The sequence below is a fragment of the Rana temporaria genome, chromosome 9 (assembly GCF_905171775.1).
Source record: "Rana temporaria chromosome 9, aRanTem1.1, whole genome shotgun sequence".
Lineage (NCBI taxonomy): Eukaryota > Metazoa > Chordata > Amphibia > Anura > Ranidae > Rana > Rana temporaria.
The window spans coordinates 83,812,177-83,829,240 of NC_053497.1; the positions used below are offsets into that span (position 1 = coordinate 83,812,177).

Genomic DNA, 17,064 nt, shown 5'->3' on the forward strand with positions numbered 1-17,064 from the left:
GCTTCTGGGGTGGGCGTGGCTGTCGATGACGTCGTGGATGTCAACATGTTTCGCAAATCGGACTCAGCTTATTCAGTCCTGATTGGTGTTGAGGTAAAATAGTTCAATTTTAGCCTCATCTCACCTGAACACCTTTTTCCATGTGGCCACAGAATCTTCAAGGTACGTTTTGGCAAAACTCAATTGTGACTGCATGTGGCCCGAGGCGTGGCTTTCTTGCAACCCTTCCATGCAAGCCACAATTGTGGAGAATTTGTGATATTGTTGTCACATGCACACAATGACCACTCTTGCCATAAACTTCATCATAAAATTCCTGCAATTGCGTCAAAGTTGCTGTAGGCCTCTTGGCAGCATCTCTGACCAATTAACTCCAGTTTGGAGCAAAGCCCTGATCCATGAAGAGTCTGTTGTACCAAATTCCTTGCACCTCTTAATAGATTTCACTGTGCTTCTAGGCGATGATAAAGCCTTTGGATACAAAGATAAAAATTCCAATCTCCTGACATGTACCTGTCCACAACTTTATTCCAGTGATCTTTTGACAGTGCCTAGCGACCCATGGTTGATTGTTTGCTTCAGTTGCTCTACTAGGGACTGAGCTAATCAAAATGACCAAAGCTGATATCACAGATCCCCCCAACTCAGTGATTGTTTTATTCTAACATGTAGGTGTTTATAAGTTACATAGAGTAAATACAGCTGGATTAAAAAAAAAATAAAAAAAAGTCTTAATTTCAGGCTGCAAGGCAACAAAAAGTGATTAAAAAATAAATAAAAGGGCAATTCTTTTCTATACCCATTATATATACTCTGTGGCCAATATAGAATACTATACATCCAAGTTAAAATGTTTGTGCCTGGAGGTCAGCTTAACAGTGTTTTCAGTTTGTGGTGCTCAAATGGTTTAGTTATTGTATGTATTTATTTATTTATTTATTTCCGGGTACTTATATAGTGCTGTCAATTTACACAGCACTTTACACACACATAAAATTATATATATTTTATTACACATACAAAATAAAAAATTCACATCAGTCACTGCTCTGAAGAAGCTTACAAAATAAGGTTTAGTTCTACTTTATCAGCAGCACAAACAAAAAAAAAAGAGGGTAAGAGTCCCGGAACTCTATTGTCCATTACCCTGCCAGAAAAAGCTGTAGTGCATGGCTGAGCAAATCACATGACTGGATGTACAGAAACACAAAAACTGCTGGCAGGTAAACAAGACTGTTGTGTGCATTTTAACTGTACTAGCTTTCAGGTACGCAATTTCACGAGACTGTAAAATTATGCCAAATGTGAACGTGTTTCTTTGCCTTGTGTCAAAACAGAACGACTTAATAATTATATGAAACACAACAAAAATGTTAGTCATTTGAAAACAGGAAAAAAAAAAAAAAAAGAGAAGGAGATGCCATTAATTTTTTAATGATTTGCAGAAAAATTCTGTAATAAGTAAAAGAACTTGACTGTTAATAACATCACATCCTCTATATATAAAAATGGTTCTGCATTTTCCAAGAGCCTTGCCAAAGTTTCTGAGAAGTCAAACCGAAACCATCTGATTCAAATCTTTGATTAGTAAGCAAACCAACTGAAACAGCGCTCCAAACAAGACACCTAGTGTAACACATCGCTGCTCTTTTTTATCACAATGCACATATTACATGTTTTATATTAGTGCTCCAAATGTACCAAGAACAATGATCACCGTTAGGCTCCATGCACACAGAAGCTTAAAAAAAAAAAAAAAAAAGCCAGTAGCTTTGCAGGGAGCCTTTCAACGTTTAGCATTTTTTGCAATAACGTTTTTCAGTGTAGCGTTTTTTTTCTTTTTTTTCTCAATGGTTAGATAAAATGCCGAAAAACGGCCCTTTGAACGCAAATTTTGGGCGTTCAGAAAAAAGCCAATAAACTCCAAGCTTCTGTGTGCATGGAGCCAAAAAAAAATACAATTTTTATTTACAAATACATAGTGCTCTGGCTTTGCTGCAAGGTTAAAAAACAAACAGTACCAAGCATCATTTAAAAGGTCACTAAAGGAACATTTTTTTTTAGCTAAATAGCTTCCTTTACCTTACTGCAGTACTGGTTTCATGTCCTCATTGTTCGTTTTTGCTTTGAAGTAGCTGTAATTCTGCTGTGATCTCCACACTTCCTGGTTGCCTGTTTCCTTATAACCATCGTACTGGGAGATTTTCACGGTGGTCTAAGCTGTCATTACTGTGTGTCTAAAACTCCTCAGAACCAATCAGATTCATTTTAAAAACAAAACACTGCCCTGGATTTGTTGTTTTTGTTCTGTGAGTCTTCCCGACTCACCTCTCACCCGGAACTTCATATATGTACCTTTAAAACCGAACGTGAAACTAGAGGCACATTAATCTATCATATAAATTCTATTTTTAATCATTTTAAAAAGGAATCAGTTAACTTTTATGTCTCTATACCCTGTAAACAGTCATTTCAGCAAAAAAAAAAATAAAAAATTCCTTTAGTGACCCTTTACACAAATCCCAATACAGTAAAACCTTGGGTTTGAGAGCGTTTTGCAAGACAAGCAAAATGTTTTAATAAATTTTGCCTTGATATACAAGCGATGTCTTGATATAAGAGTAGCGTCATGTCACAACTGAGTATAAAAGAGAAGAGAGGAGCCTCCAAGTGTAGCAATATGGTTATATTTAATGAAGGTACAACATTTGGCAACTAGGTGCCTTTTCTCTTTTATATGCTTTGAAATACAAGTGCTTTGGATTACAAGCATGTTTCTGGAACGAATTATGATTGCAAAACAAGGTTTTACTGTATTGAAAATATAAAATGAAAGGGAGGGGAAAAAGCCATAAAAAAAAAAAAAACCCCTTCTGACCCCAGAGACAAGTTCTGTGTTATGTTAAAATAAAACCAACCACCACAATGAAAATATAAAATACCCAACGGAACAGACAGCAGATGCTGCCAAAAAAACTAAAATTAATACATACACACTAATATATATATATATATATATATATATATATATATATATATATATATATATATATATATATATATATATATATATATATATATATATATATATATATATAGTATGAAGGAAAAAAATAAATGTATGAAGGAAAAAAAAATAAAAATAAATTTATAATCTGCAAAATGTTATCACAGAAACGAATAAAGAAAAGGTTTCCCCCCCCATTTATAGCGCAAAAAAAAAATTAAAACCCAGGAGGTGATCAAATACCACCAAAAGAAAGCTCTATGTGTATGAAAAAATAAAAAAAGGACAAACAATTCATTTGGGTACAGTATTACATGACTGCGTAATTGTCATTCAAAGTGTGAGATCACTGAAAGCTGAAAATTGGTCTGGGCAGGAGGGGGGGTTTAAGTGCCCAGTAGGCAAGTTGTTAAGGACAACGATTATTGGGGGGGGGGGGGGGGGGGGGGAAGAAGGAGAAAAAAAAAAAAAAAGGAGAAAGAGAAAAAGAGAAAGGGAGAGGGAAATATACCGTATTTAAATCGGCATATACCCCACACTTTTTTGCCCTGAAAATCAGGGCAAGCGATATACGCCGATACCTGCTCCCCGCGCTGTGGTTTGAACCACTGCGCCGACATATACCGAGCGCAGTACACTCGGGTATAGTCGGGCAGGCATGGCTCCTCTCGCGGTCACGTCCTTTACGCGAGAGGAGCCGAGCCTGCCCGACTATACCCGAGTGTACTGCGCTTGGTATATGTCGGCGCAGTGGTTCGAACACAGCGCGGGAAGCACACCACGATGGCCGCAGAAGGACCCCGGACGAGGCCGTCGATGGACGACGGGCAGGACGCGATGGACGACGGGCAAAACACAGACAAAGGGCATCCAAACTAAGTATTTTTTTTTCCAGGAATTTTCCTTCAAGTTCGGGGCGCGCTATACGCCGGGGCGCGTTATAGCAAGATAAATACGGTATGTTACATGTACAAATATAGAAGACGGCCTCTCTCCACAGACTGGTGACATCATATTCCAGTTCTCCTGCAATGCAATCATTCCGATCAGACATCAATTTTTACAAGGTTGAGGTTTAAGCTATCCAAGGACAGATCACTTGGCATACATTCTTTCCCGCCATAACATTTCTCAGAGTTGTGCAGCTTATTTTGCTGCATGAACAAATCTCTCTTTAACTGGCTGCACAAATTTCAATGTTTTTAAAGCCCAACTACAGGCAAAAATGAAAGGCAATTACAGCATTGTGCATCAAATATGTGACGCCTCAGACCTAAACCATCCTGCAGTGTGATGGAATGCAGTCAGCGTTTCCTCAGAGTCTAGCAAATAACATGCCCTGGGGACCAGACATTTACCCTGCTGGTTATCTTCTTGGGCACTTGTCCCCTTTCCAACCCCATGGGTTTTCCTGCCTCTACAGCCCATGAAAGGACTTGGCTGCGGTAAGTGTTTGCTCCACCAATAGGAGCTGTCCACATCACGCAAACACCTAAAGGAGGACCCCAGGAAGTAAATAGAAGAAAACGTCTGTCATGTGACTTTGGCTTCGGGTAAGTACCATGAGAATTTGGATAGGTGACTACACAATCAATTTGAGATTTCCCCAGACCTACCTAAACTATCCAACCAGACAGGGTCTTGTACTATATGCTTGTTAGTAGAACAAAGGAGGTGGATTGTAACCTGGATGGTGGGCCTTAAGGTGGCCATACACGCTAAGATTATTTTTAACCAGATCAGTGTGCAATTAAAAAAAAAAAAAATAAGCTGTCAGGTTAGTAAAACAGTGATTATCAGAACTGATGCAATCAAACAGTTTGCAGTGTACAAAGATTTGCAAAACAATGGGATAAAGGAATAGGAATATTCCTGAACTTTGGTTCATCTCATGGTTACTGTAAAATTGTGTGAATGCATCAATGCAGTGCATGTTATCTCCGCTTGGATCCATTGAAGGATTTTACGAAAAATGTAAATATTGCAGAATATCAGCCTCTTGCTACAGAACCAAGCTCAACTTCATGTTGAACAAACAAAATTAATGTATCTTAAATAGAAAACTCTTCGGATAGATTTTTATTCCAAAATTATTTTTTTGAAATAAATCTGATAAAAATCACTAAAATCAGATTTAAAGTGGATGTAAACTAGAGGTCAACCGATGCCGATATTTAGAAATTGGGGCGGCCGATATAGGTTGCTGATTTTTGTGGCCGAAAAAATAAAAAACACCACACACATACAACCTCACCCACTACACTCCTTCCTGCTTGCTCCTGTCACTCTAGAACACACTTGATGTCCTCAGTACAGATGGCACTGGCATGTGGCACTGGTTTGGAACTGGCAGATGGCACCGATTGGCAGTGGCACTGGCGGGTGACACTGGCTGGTTTCACACTAAGCCGAGTGTAACTGTGTGAAACTGACAGAGAGAGAGAGAGCGGTCAGAATTTAGCTTGATGTGGGGGTGGGCGGGACCCAGCAGCTATATTACACCAGACAATGATTGGGCTGCTTTAGAAAGGGGCGGGGCCACACGTAGCGGCCCACCCAGATACCATTCCTTTGGCTTGTGCAATATAGGTGCCGGGTCCTGCCCACCCCCAACATCAAGCTGACAGCTCCTCTCTCTCTCCTCTCTGTTACTTGTCAGTTTCACACACTCAGCACGGCTCTTGATGCTGCCAGATCCGCTGAGTGTGGAGAAGGGAGGAAGAACGGCGGTCAGAGTTAAATATTGGCCTAATTTAAAAAAAAAGGCAGATTTATTAAAAATGGCCAAATATCGGCCGATATAATGGCCGGCCTCCAACGTAAACCCTCACATATACCAGGGTTTGACAAATTTATTTTGAATCTAGGAGCCAGCTAAAAAAGTTAAGAGCCAGAAAACGCGCCCGTCCCGCCAAGCTCGCGCGCAGAAGCGAACACATACGTGAGTAGCGCCAGCAATGACCTTTAAAACCACTTCCGCACCGTCCGCTGTAACCCGGGTATCCTTCAGTGTGCGGTCCTCTTTCCAATAAAAGTGGTCTCCGTTGCGGACTCGCCGCAAGATCACTTTTAATCGGGGGAAGGAGCGGCTCTTTTTGATTTCATATTTAAGAGGTCCTGTCATGCTTCTTTTCTATTACAAGGGGAGGAAGGTAAAATTTAAAGACCCCCCCCCTGTCCCGCCAAGCTTGCATGCAAACGCATACATGAGCAGCACCCGCATATGTAAACGGTATTCAAACCACACATGTGAGGTATCGCCACGATCGTTAGAACGAGAGCAATAATTCTAGCTCTAGACCTCCTCTAATTTAAATTTTTTTAAACGTCGCCTATGGAGATTTTAAAGGGTAAAAGTTTGTCGGCATCCCACGAGCGGACGCAATTTTGAACCATATCTTTCACAATATAAAAAGAAATTTGGATAACTTTACTGTTGTCTTAATTTTTTTATTCAAAAAAAGTGTATTTTTTCCCCAAAAAATGCTCTTTTAAGACCGCTGCGCAAATATGGTGTGACAGAAGTATTGCAACAATCACCATTTTATTCTCCAAGGTGTTAGAATAAAAAAATATACATAATGTTTGGGGGTAATAATTAGAGGGAAGGAGATGGCAGTTAAAAACAAACAAACAAACAAACACACACACACGTCACAGAAGGCAGCTTGGGCCTTCACAAGGCTGCAAAGCCGCAAGCCTAAATTACCGTCCGTCGCGGGCCCGCCGCGATCACGCGGAGGTCTCAATTACCGCAGGGTGCCAGGTCACAATTGCGACCTGACAGGCTTTTGTCGAGGCCCGACATATACCCAGTGAAGTGAGAAGTCTCAGATGATACAGAGATAAAACAAATCTCACTACATAAATTTTTACATGTATATCTGCTGTCTTCATCTTTATGTTTACACTTTAGAAAGTTCTCTTTGCGCTAGGAGATATTCTCTTTCTGTTCAGCACTGCAGTGTAGCCTGGGCATACTGCCAAGACAGCCGATTGGAGGAAAGGCACACACCCCCTCTCCTCATAGGTAGAGACTTTCAGCTCTGTTTGTTGAATCGTTCAGCTCAGTCCTTATTTATAGCATCCTCCCCAACACAAAACACCAGCTGCTTCGTATAGATGTACGACCGTGTGAATGAGGCCTATGAGGTCACATGGTGGAAAGATTTTTGGTTGATGACTTATGATTGTACCTTAAGGCCCCTTTCACACAGACAGACCAATCGAGTCAGTTTTTAAGGTGGACCCGATCAGACCATCTGTTGCTCTCTACGGCGCGGCAGATGTCAACAGACGTGTCCATTGACAACTGCCGACATCCGATCCTGTCTAACAACCGACAGCTGGTGATCCATTGCCCATCCGTCCGAGATCAGAAGACAGTTAGATGGAAACAGACAAACAGGCAGTCCGGTTCCATCCCACCGACCATAGAGGACAGCAGGCTGTGTCCTGTCCGCTAGAGCTGCACGATTAATCGTGAAGAATCGAAATTGCGATCTTTTCACCTTCCCAATCTTCAAAACAGCATGTCACGATCTTTCCAACAGTTGCCGAGAGTTCTCACAGCTGGAAAAACAAAATCCAGGCAGCCTGCCAAGTTTTATTACAACACTCAAATAAGTAGAAACAAAGTATCTTTTCATTCTTTTATCAAAGGAAAGCGTGTGGATGAAGGAAGTTTAACCATTTAAAGACCAAACCTTATCTGACATTTGTTGCTTACAAATAAAAAAAATGTATTTAAAATTATTTTCTACTAGATAGATAGATAATTTCTTTAGCAGAAAAAAAAAAAAATGTGGTTTCTAGAGAATAAAATGGTTGTTGTAATATTTTATGCCACACTGTATTTGTGCAGCGGTTTTTCAAATGCAATTTAAAAAACAAAAATACACTTTAACCGCTTAAGGACCGCCGCACGACAATATACGTTGGCAGAGCGGCACGGCTGGGCATAAGCATGTACAGGTACGTTGCCTTCAAGAGCCCAGCCATGGTCCTGAGCTCCGTGACCACGCCCGCGGGACCCGATCGCCGCCGGGTCACAATCGCCGCCGGGTCACAGACCTGAAGATTGGGGAGAGGCAAGTGTAAACAAAACCTTTTCCCGTTCTTCCTAGTGGCAGCGTCAGTGATCGTCTGTTCCCTGTCATAGGGAACGACGATCAGTAATGTGTCACTCCAGGCCACGCCCCCTACAGTAAGAATCACACACTAGGGCACACTTAACCGCTACAGTGCCACCTAGTGGTTAACCCCTTCACTGACAATGGCATCTTCACAGTAATCGGTGCATTTTTATAGCACTTGTCGCTGTAAAAATGACAATGGTCCCAAAAATGTGTCCGATGTGTCCGCCATAAGGTCGCAGTCACTATAAAAAAAAAAAAAAAAGCTGATCGCCACCATTACTAGTAAGGCCAGGGATATGCAATTAGTGGACCTGCAGCTGTTGCAGAACTACAAGTCCCATGAGGCATAGCAAGACTGACAGCCACGAGCATGACACCCAGAGGCATGATGGGACTTGTAGTTTTGCAACAGATGGAGGCCTGCTAATTGCATAGCTCTGGCTTAGACCCCTTTCACACTGAGTAGTTTTTCAGGCGGTTTATCGCAAAAAAAACGCCTAAATACCACCTGAAAAACTCCTGCCCTGCAGTCTCAGTGTGAAAGCCTGTGGGCTCAGTGTGAAAGGGGTCTAAGCCAGAGCTATGCAATTAGCGGGCCTCCAGCTGTTGCAAAACTACAAGTCCCATCATGCCTCTGAGTGTCATGCTTGTGGCTATCAGAGTCTTGCTATGCCTCATGGGACTTGTAGTTCTGCAACAGCTGCAGGTCCTCCACTTGCACATCCCTGGCCGAAGCCAACCACTACCACCCCTTCCCCAGCCTGGCGCTTGAGGGAGTGCTGGAAGGGCAGAGTGGTGACTGACAGTCGCTGCTCAGATTGTGACTAAGTCTGCATTCACACCTGAGTGTAGGTTGTTCGGTCGTTTTGTCGCGCAAATTCATGCTTATTTGCGCGTTTGCATACAGCGTCGTCTAACGTTTTTGTACTTCGAAGTTTATTTTAGCCAATAGGAAAAATTATCATCTTTTCATCACTTGTTGCTATGTTGGTAGATTTTATCTTCTGCCTGGGTGAAATGTTCTATTGATTAAAGCGACAAAACGCCCGTAGAAAACGCTCGTTGTCGCTTGAATCGAGCATTTCTATGGGAAATGGAAACGCTCAAAAACGCCCAAACCGTCCGGAACTTGTTTGAGCTTCAGGCGTTCGGCGTCAGGCGAATTGGAGTGGAGATGTGAACCATCTCTATAGGGATGAATGTATTTTTCCCCCCCTCTAGGGTTTTTGAGCGTCGCGCTTCAGGCGACAAAACGCTCAGGTGTGAATGCAACCTAAGAACTGAGCAATCACTCAGTTGTCAGTGTTAGAGCCAATGGGAGACAGCTGTAGCATCCAACCAATGATCTAGCATGGAGATGAGTATTGTGGGGGGGTTTTAACACCAAACTTCTCCTTTTTAGACCCCTTTCCTGCTGGCAGAGTCCACTAGCAGATCTGCCCGCTCAGTCCGCCAGTTTGGGGTCTCACAAGTGGGATCCCAAGTGTCTGCCATGTGATCCGAGTCTTAGTTCCCGTTTCCACCAGTGTGGCTTTGAAATCGCACAACTTTCACATGATTTCAAAGCCACACATCAGTGCAATTTGCTCTGCCGATTTCATTGCAGCTTCATACAGTCTCTGCAAGTTGCAATGAAATCGATAAAACAAACACGTTTGTCATTATCAATATGAACTATTCCATCGCCAGGAATAGGGTGCGACTTGTCACGTGATTTGAAACTGTCAAAGCACATAAAGTCGCAGCGGTGTGATGTATTGCGGAGGACGATGGTCGCCATCGTTATTGGGGGTCAGTGGGAGGAGCAGAGCGATCTGTTCTAGGCACACACCAGCAGATCTCACCTAACACAGCACAGATCGCACACAATGAAGTACGATCGGCCTGTGTGTGGCCTTGCAGTGATCTGTCACTTACCGTCCACAGGTCCCCGGTGTCCCCCGTCCTTGTCTCGGTCCCATATGTCCCCATAGGGATCCTCATTGTTCCAGAGGGGCAGATAGTGCTTCCTTCCCCCACACAGGGGTGCGATCTCCCCACACACAGACAGCCCGATCTCCATGTCCCCCCCGATCTCCATCTCCTCTATACACACCAGGCCAGAGCCCGGCCTCTTCTCCACATAGCGGTACGAGCACAGGCTGATGGTGGCCCGGGACCCGGAGCGGAGCCGATTGCCGTGTACGAGATGTGCAAGGTCCGGGGAGAGCAGCCAGGTGTCCTGTACGATCCCATCATACACCGTCAGATCGTAGTGGTAGCGGCATCGGCCGATCTCACCTACATAGCGCTGTACTGCTAGAACACACACCGGCTGCGGCTCCCGGATCACCAGCCTCAGGCTCGGCCTCCTCTGTACACTGAGCCGGGTACGCTGGAGCCAGGAGGACGAGGCCTGATCTGCCACCGGGCTGGAGGAGCATGACGGCCCGGGACTTCCTTCATCTAACTCGGCCAGCTGATCATCCATATCCCGCTAACTCGGCGAGTGTCCAGCCGCTCCTGTCTACTCTATACATGCCCGGTGACGTTTCAAAAAGCCCGGGCCAAAGACGACTAACCCTGGGAGAGCACAGCCTACAGGACAACCAGCCAATCATAGCACCATAACCTTCCCCAAACGCTGGTAGAGCACCGCCTACTGGGAAAAACAGCCAATCACACTCCTCTTAGCTCTAAACCCCTCCAATAAGACTCCAGTCCTCACTACTCTGCAGTCTGCACTTGCGCTTCTCTCACTAAAACTGAGGGTCCATTCACACTTGTGCCACCCCCACCTGTCATGAAACTTTGAGCATCATTGATAACCATTCATATATCGCAGCAACTTCAAAGTAGTTCATGCACTACTTTGGCCCGTTTTGCATGCAACTTGAGGGCAGCAGCTGCCACTTAAAGCGGTGGTTCACCCTTATTAACATGTTTTTAGCATAAAATGAGGCATAGTAGCGCGAGCTACAGTATGCCTGTCTTTATTTTTTTATCCCCGTACTCACAGTGTAATCGTAGACACAAGATTCCGACTCCCCGCGGGGAATGGGCGTTCCTATGGAGAGGGAAGGTGATTGACGGCCGGCTCTGGCACGTCACGCTCCCCGAAGACAGCCGTAACAGGTCTCGGCTCTTCACGGCGCTATACAGCGCCTGCGCACAGACTATGCGCAGGCGCCGTGAAGCGCCAAGTCCTATTTCGGGTATTTCCGGAGAAGCGTGACGTGCCAGAGCCGGCCGTCAATCATGCTGCCTCTCCATAGGAACGCCCATTCCCCGAGGGGGGTCGGAATCTTGTCTCTACGATTACACAGTGAGTACCGGACTAAAAAAATAAAGACAGGCATACTGTAGCTCGCGCTACTATGCCTCATGTTATGCTAGAAGAAACATTTTTTTTTTTTTTTTTATTAATAGGGTGAACCCCCGCTTTAAGTCCTGGCCGCAGTTTTCCCGAAGTAGCGGGTGCAGCCGTCCCATTCATTATGACAGGAGAGCGGGACAGCTGCGGGCTTAATGGGTTTGAGCCTGATCGAGTCGTCCCGCTTCTTCCTGTCAGGAGCTGTGGACCGCAGTCATAGGGAATGACAGAGCGTGAGCGGCGCCCTGTGTTCCTCCCGCCCTGCAGACCTGTATAGCACACAGCCGAGTGAAGTTTTCTGGCTGTGTGCTGGGTCTGATAGGCGGAGACTGTGTTGCACCGCCGTGTCATCAGGTAAGCAAAAACACTGTGTAGGTATGTGCAGAGAATTTCTGGTACAGAGGGGGTACAGAGGAGGACATGGGGGGGGGGGGACAGAGTTGGAGAGGGGTAAAGAGGTGGACATGGGGGGGGGGGGTTACAGAGTTGGAGGGGGGGTACAGAGCTGTCGCACTTTGAATGACAATTTCGCGGTCATGCAACACTGTACCCAAATGGGATTTTTATCATTTTTTCCCCACAAATAGAGCGTTCTTTTGGTGGTATTTGATCACCTCTGCGGTTTTTCTTTTTTGTAAAAAAAAAGACAGATTTTTTTTTTTATTATATATTTTTTATATTTTTGTACTATATACAGTACTGGTACTATCTAAATTTATGAGTAGATCAGATTATAGTTAAACTCAGATCCAGATTGTTAGTAGCAAAATACGGTCTCTGTCTCAGCTTAGCAGCAGTGGAGTCAAAGTTTGGGTGCTCTTTCCCAGCGCCCAATCACAAGGGTTTGTCCTCGCTGTGCATGCTGGGGAAGGGTATTTATGGGGCAGACTCCATTGGTTCTGGGTCTTCTTCATCCAGTGTGGCACCCACCTTTAGGGTGGCCACATCATGGCACCCCGGCGTTATGGCCTACCTGGCGTGCCACGCAGTGTTTCTGGTTCCGGGGCCATGCTGACCATGAGCATGGCATCCTGCTTACAGTCAATGGCCTTAACGGCATGACCTCTAGGTGCCTCAGAAACCACCGTTTGATAACATTAGGGGAGTTCCCTTGTTGACACTTTCTCAGAAAGTGGTCCTTTTGGTGGCTGTTAAGACGGGTTCTGAGCTGGCAGCCTTGTCATAAAAAGGCTCCCTATTGATCTTCCACAAGGATAAGGTGGTGCTGCGTCCGCAGCCTTTTTTCTTCCTAAGGTCATTTCGACCTTCCATCTCAAGGAAGACATTGTACTGCCATCCTTGTGTCCTCATCCGTCGAATCCTAAGGAGACGATGTGGCATTCATCGGACGCTGTCCGAGCTCCGAGAAGATACTTGTCTGTTACTGCTCCGTTCCGGAGTTCAGACTCCCTGTTTGTTTCAGTGGCTGGTCCCAAGAAGGGCCCAGCGGTCTCATCGGCCACCATTTCGAGGTGGATCCGACAGATCGTGATCAGGCTTATGACATAAAGGGTCGGGCGCCTCCCTATCGCGATGCATTCGACTAGGGCAATGGTGCCTCTAGGGGTTTCTGACACCTAGTGTCTGTTTCCCAGGTGTGTAAGGCGGTGACCTGGTCGCCGGTCACACTTTCACTAAACTTTACAAGTTGATGTGAGTGCATCTTCGGATGCTTCTTCGGCCGCAAAGTTTTGCAGGCGGCTGTTTAGAGTTACAACTCCTCAGTTGAGGACCTCTGTTTTGGGGTGAAGTTTATTTTTATGCTTCCCACCCCTCATTTTGACACTGCTTTGGGACGTCCCACTATGTCAAGATTAAGGCTGTGTCCATCCATGAAAGAGAAAATAGGATTTTATGCTCACCGTAAATTCTCTTTCTCTGAGTTCATGGATGGACACAGCACCCACCCCTCTTTGTCTGTACTGCTTGCTACAAACTGAATTGCTTGGTGCAGGCTGAGGGGATATAGTCAGTGGGACTGCACCCTGGGCGGGGCGGTTCTGCTTTGAAGTTAACACTTCTGCCTAGTCACTCCTAAAGATAGATAGGCTATTCCCACTATGTCAAGATTAAGGCTGTGTCCATCCATGAACTCAGAGAAAGAGATTTTACGGTGAGCATAAAATCCTATTTTTTCTCCTTCATTGATTTACGCTGATGAGGCTGTACTGATGACACTGATGGGCTGCATTGATGGGCACCAATAAGGTGGCACTGGTGGGCACTGATAGGCGGCACTGGTGGGCACTGATAGGCGGCACTGGTGGGCACTGATGGGTGGCACTGAAGGGCATTGATAGGCGACACTGGTGGGCACTGATAGGCGGCACTGGTGGGCACTGATAGGCGGCACTGGTGGGCACTGATGGGTGGCACTGAAGGGCATTGATAGGTGGCACTGGTGGGCACTGAGAAGTGGCATTGATAGGTGGCACTGGTGGGCACTGAGAAGTGGCATTGATAGGTGGTAGTGATGGGCACTGATAGGTGGCAGTGATGGGCATTGATGAGTGGCAATAATGGGCACTAATCGGTTACACTGATAGGCAGCATTACTAGGCGGCACTGATTGGCATCACAGGTGGGCATTGATAGGTGGCACTGTGGGCATTGATAGGTGGCACTGTGGGCAATAGCAGGTGGCACTGGTAGGAGGTATTTTTGGGCACAGAGGAGGCAAATGTGCCTCCTTCCTCTTCGGGACCAATGTCAGCGTGAGGAGAAAAAAAAAACGATTACCGATCCATTGTTTACATCATGTGATCAGCTGTCATTGGCTGACAGCTGATCACGTGATAAGGGGCCGGGACTGGCCTCTTACACAGATCTGTGATCCATTGAGTCTCAGTGACTCGGTGATCACAGCACGTGCCCTGCAGGGGGCGCATGTGCGAAGGGGAGGACGTCTATTCACATCCTCCCGGATTTTCAGGCCAGCGCTGTAGCTGTCATTTGACTATAGCGCGGGCCTCTAGTGGTTAAGATACTTTTATATGCTATCCTGGAAGATGACTAAGGAAAACCATGTTTGGTGTCCGTTTATGATCAGTGGCGATCCTAATCAGCCCATAAACAGTTTATGAACAGAGATAATCGGGGGAGAAGTGTTTGAACATGTTTCTCCCACCGATTATCTCCGCACAGTGATAATCCTCATTGAATGGCACAGTAACGGACAGTTTATGAAGCTGCGATCGCAGCGCTTCACTGGCGATCTGTGTCAGAATTCTCCTCCCCAGATTCACCAGCTCAGAGGTGGAGAATTGGGGAGTGAAGAGGAAATCTGGGGGGATCTGAGGGGGAAGGAGAAAGATTTTTAACTTCTACCTCGTTCAATTTTGTTTGGGAGCAATGACGCAAAACCGTGCAATTGTCAGGTAAAGCGACGCAGTGCTGAATCGCAAAAAGTGCTCTGGTCTTTGGCCAGCCAAATGGTCCGAGGCTTAAGTGGTTAAGTGACCTAGTAGTTTTAAAACTGGTAGTAAGTAAGGTGATAAAACAAGCTGTAAATTAATAAACAATCTGTTCCGGCCACCAAAAAAAAAGAAGGATGTGTCTTTGTAAACACTTAAAAAGGGGAATTCTGCGATCTAACCTTGAAGTATGATTGTAGTCTGTTTGAAATGCAGGACAGCCATTGAGTGGTTTAGGGGAATCACAGATAATTTCTCTGAAGGCAGATGAATAAATGAGTTCATAGCTCGTAATGTGAGTCAGATCCAATGGAATATCCGGCTCTTGATGAAATTGCAATGTCCTTGTTCTGCTTAAAAATAAATTTCCTCGGCACAAACCGCAGGAATGCACAAATAGCATTGGCGTCTAGCTTTGTTTTTACATGTCGATACCCTACTACTTCAGTTTTTCCTAAATGAGCCATAAAAAGTGCACAACATTGCTTCCTCAATCTGTATTTCAAAATTATAGGTGAAATAATAGGATTGTTTTGTATATGCTAGAAAATTCTAAAGTGTTACAAAACCCACAACCAGTAAAATCTGTTTTGCGTATGCAGTAAAGCATGCTTATCATACTCACTTTGGAACCTAAGGGGTAATTATCTGCACTGTGTAAAAAGGCTGTTTGATCCTGCCTTCTCTGATCCTCCCCTTCTTCCACAGTCCCCAAACCATCTCCTGATAGAACAGAGCCTTGGGGGCAAACTGCACATGCTCAGTTTGGTGTGTATTGCTAGAGAGTTTTTGTTTTCTTGGGAGAGTGCATGTGATCAGCAATGTACAGGCAGAGGGTCAAGGGGTCTTGCAGCCTCATAGGAGAATCAGAGAAGAATGAAAACTCCTAAAATCTTTAAACAGTGTTCTGCTGGACACTGAAAGAATTCACAAGACTGCTCTAGCTGCTGATGAGAAAAGGTATTTAGCCATTTATATTTACTAAAACTATTGCATTTCATTGTTCTGTGTACTGTGGGGGAACAGGTATAGTAAATTCAGGGTCCTGGGTTTAGTAACACTTTAAGGGAAACAGAATTCCGTTATACTGCCCCCTACAGGAGGATTTGGACACTGGCAAACAAAAATGCAATTGGCCTACATGGGTATAAAGCCCCCTCCCAGCATGCTTCAATTTTGTAGAAAAGCAATATTAGGAGTTGATCACAAACACACAGGAGTGGGACCAGTGTCTCTTAGTGAACTCCAAGAAACACATATTATGAAAATCGCAAACATCTTGTTCAGTAAGTGACACATGATTCAGTCATTTAGAGATAATTGGGACATCTGAAGCTCAAAGAACTGCCTGAAGAACCTTATGCCCAAAGCTAGCATCAGATGAGGCCTGAACATCCAGCTTTTAAAGCATATAGAATGTGTGAACAGAAGACCAGGTGGCAGCCTTGTAAATCTGTGAAACAATTCCCAGGAAGCACTTGCAGACTTAGTAGAGTGCACTTTGATAGGAAAGGTTGGAACCTTGTTCTTCAGACCATGAGCTTGTATGATGAGCTGTCTAGGACACCTGTCACGTACCTTACCAGAGTAAGTACTGAGAGTACTTCCGAGGGCTAACACAGGGGGTGTTCGGCCCAGAGATGCAAGGGTTGCCAGCTGCGACTTGCTGAGTGATGTTGGAGATCAGCTGTATGTCAGGATACGTAGTCAGGCAGGGGTACCTCAGAAGTACCAGATGAGGTAGACTGGTAGGAAGAGCCAGGGGCGGAGTCAGGAGCCAAGCTGGTAGTCATGCACAGGAAGCAGGAAGAGACGGGAACAGGTCAGGAGGCGAGCCGAGGTCATACACAGGAACCAGCAGACAGGAGCAGGACAAAGGATAAGCCGAAAGACAAGCCAGGGGTCATGCACGGAGAAGTCTGGTCAGGCAAGCCGGGTCGTCAACAGGAACTCAAGGAACAAGAACTCAAGGTACAGGAACTCGGGATAACATCCAGGGCTGAAGATCATGCAGCAGTTGGTCACTGCTGCAGCAGGCTTTAAATAGGGCACTGACGCCAGGAGTCCCGCCCGCATTGCGTGCGTACTGGCGCACGCGTGTGCGCAGTAAAGAACAATGAGTTCACAGTGTTGTTGCTCGTGTGCGTGCATCTG

At 45.1% G+C, this 17,064-nt stretch overlaps 1 protein-coding gene across 1 annotated transcript in view; it reads right to left on the bottom strand.

Moving 5' to 3' along the window:
* RADX (RPA1 related single stranded DNA binding protein, X-linked) overlaps positions 1–10,793 on the bottom strand; it is a 98,321-nt gene extending 87,528 nt beyond the window's left edge. Inside the window, 1 exon segment of the mRNA XM_040323822.1 lies at positions 10,063–10,793. Within this exon segment, the coding sequence (XP_040179756.1) occupies positions 10,063–10,615 (553 nt within the window). The 5' untranslated portion in view covers positions 10,616–10,793.
* Between the last annotated feature and the right edge of the window lie 6,271 nt (positions 10,794–17,064).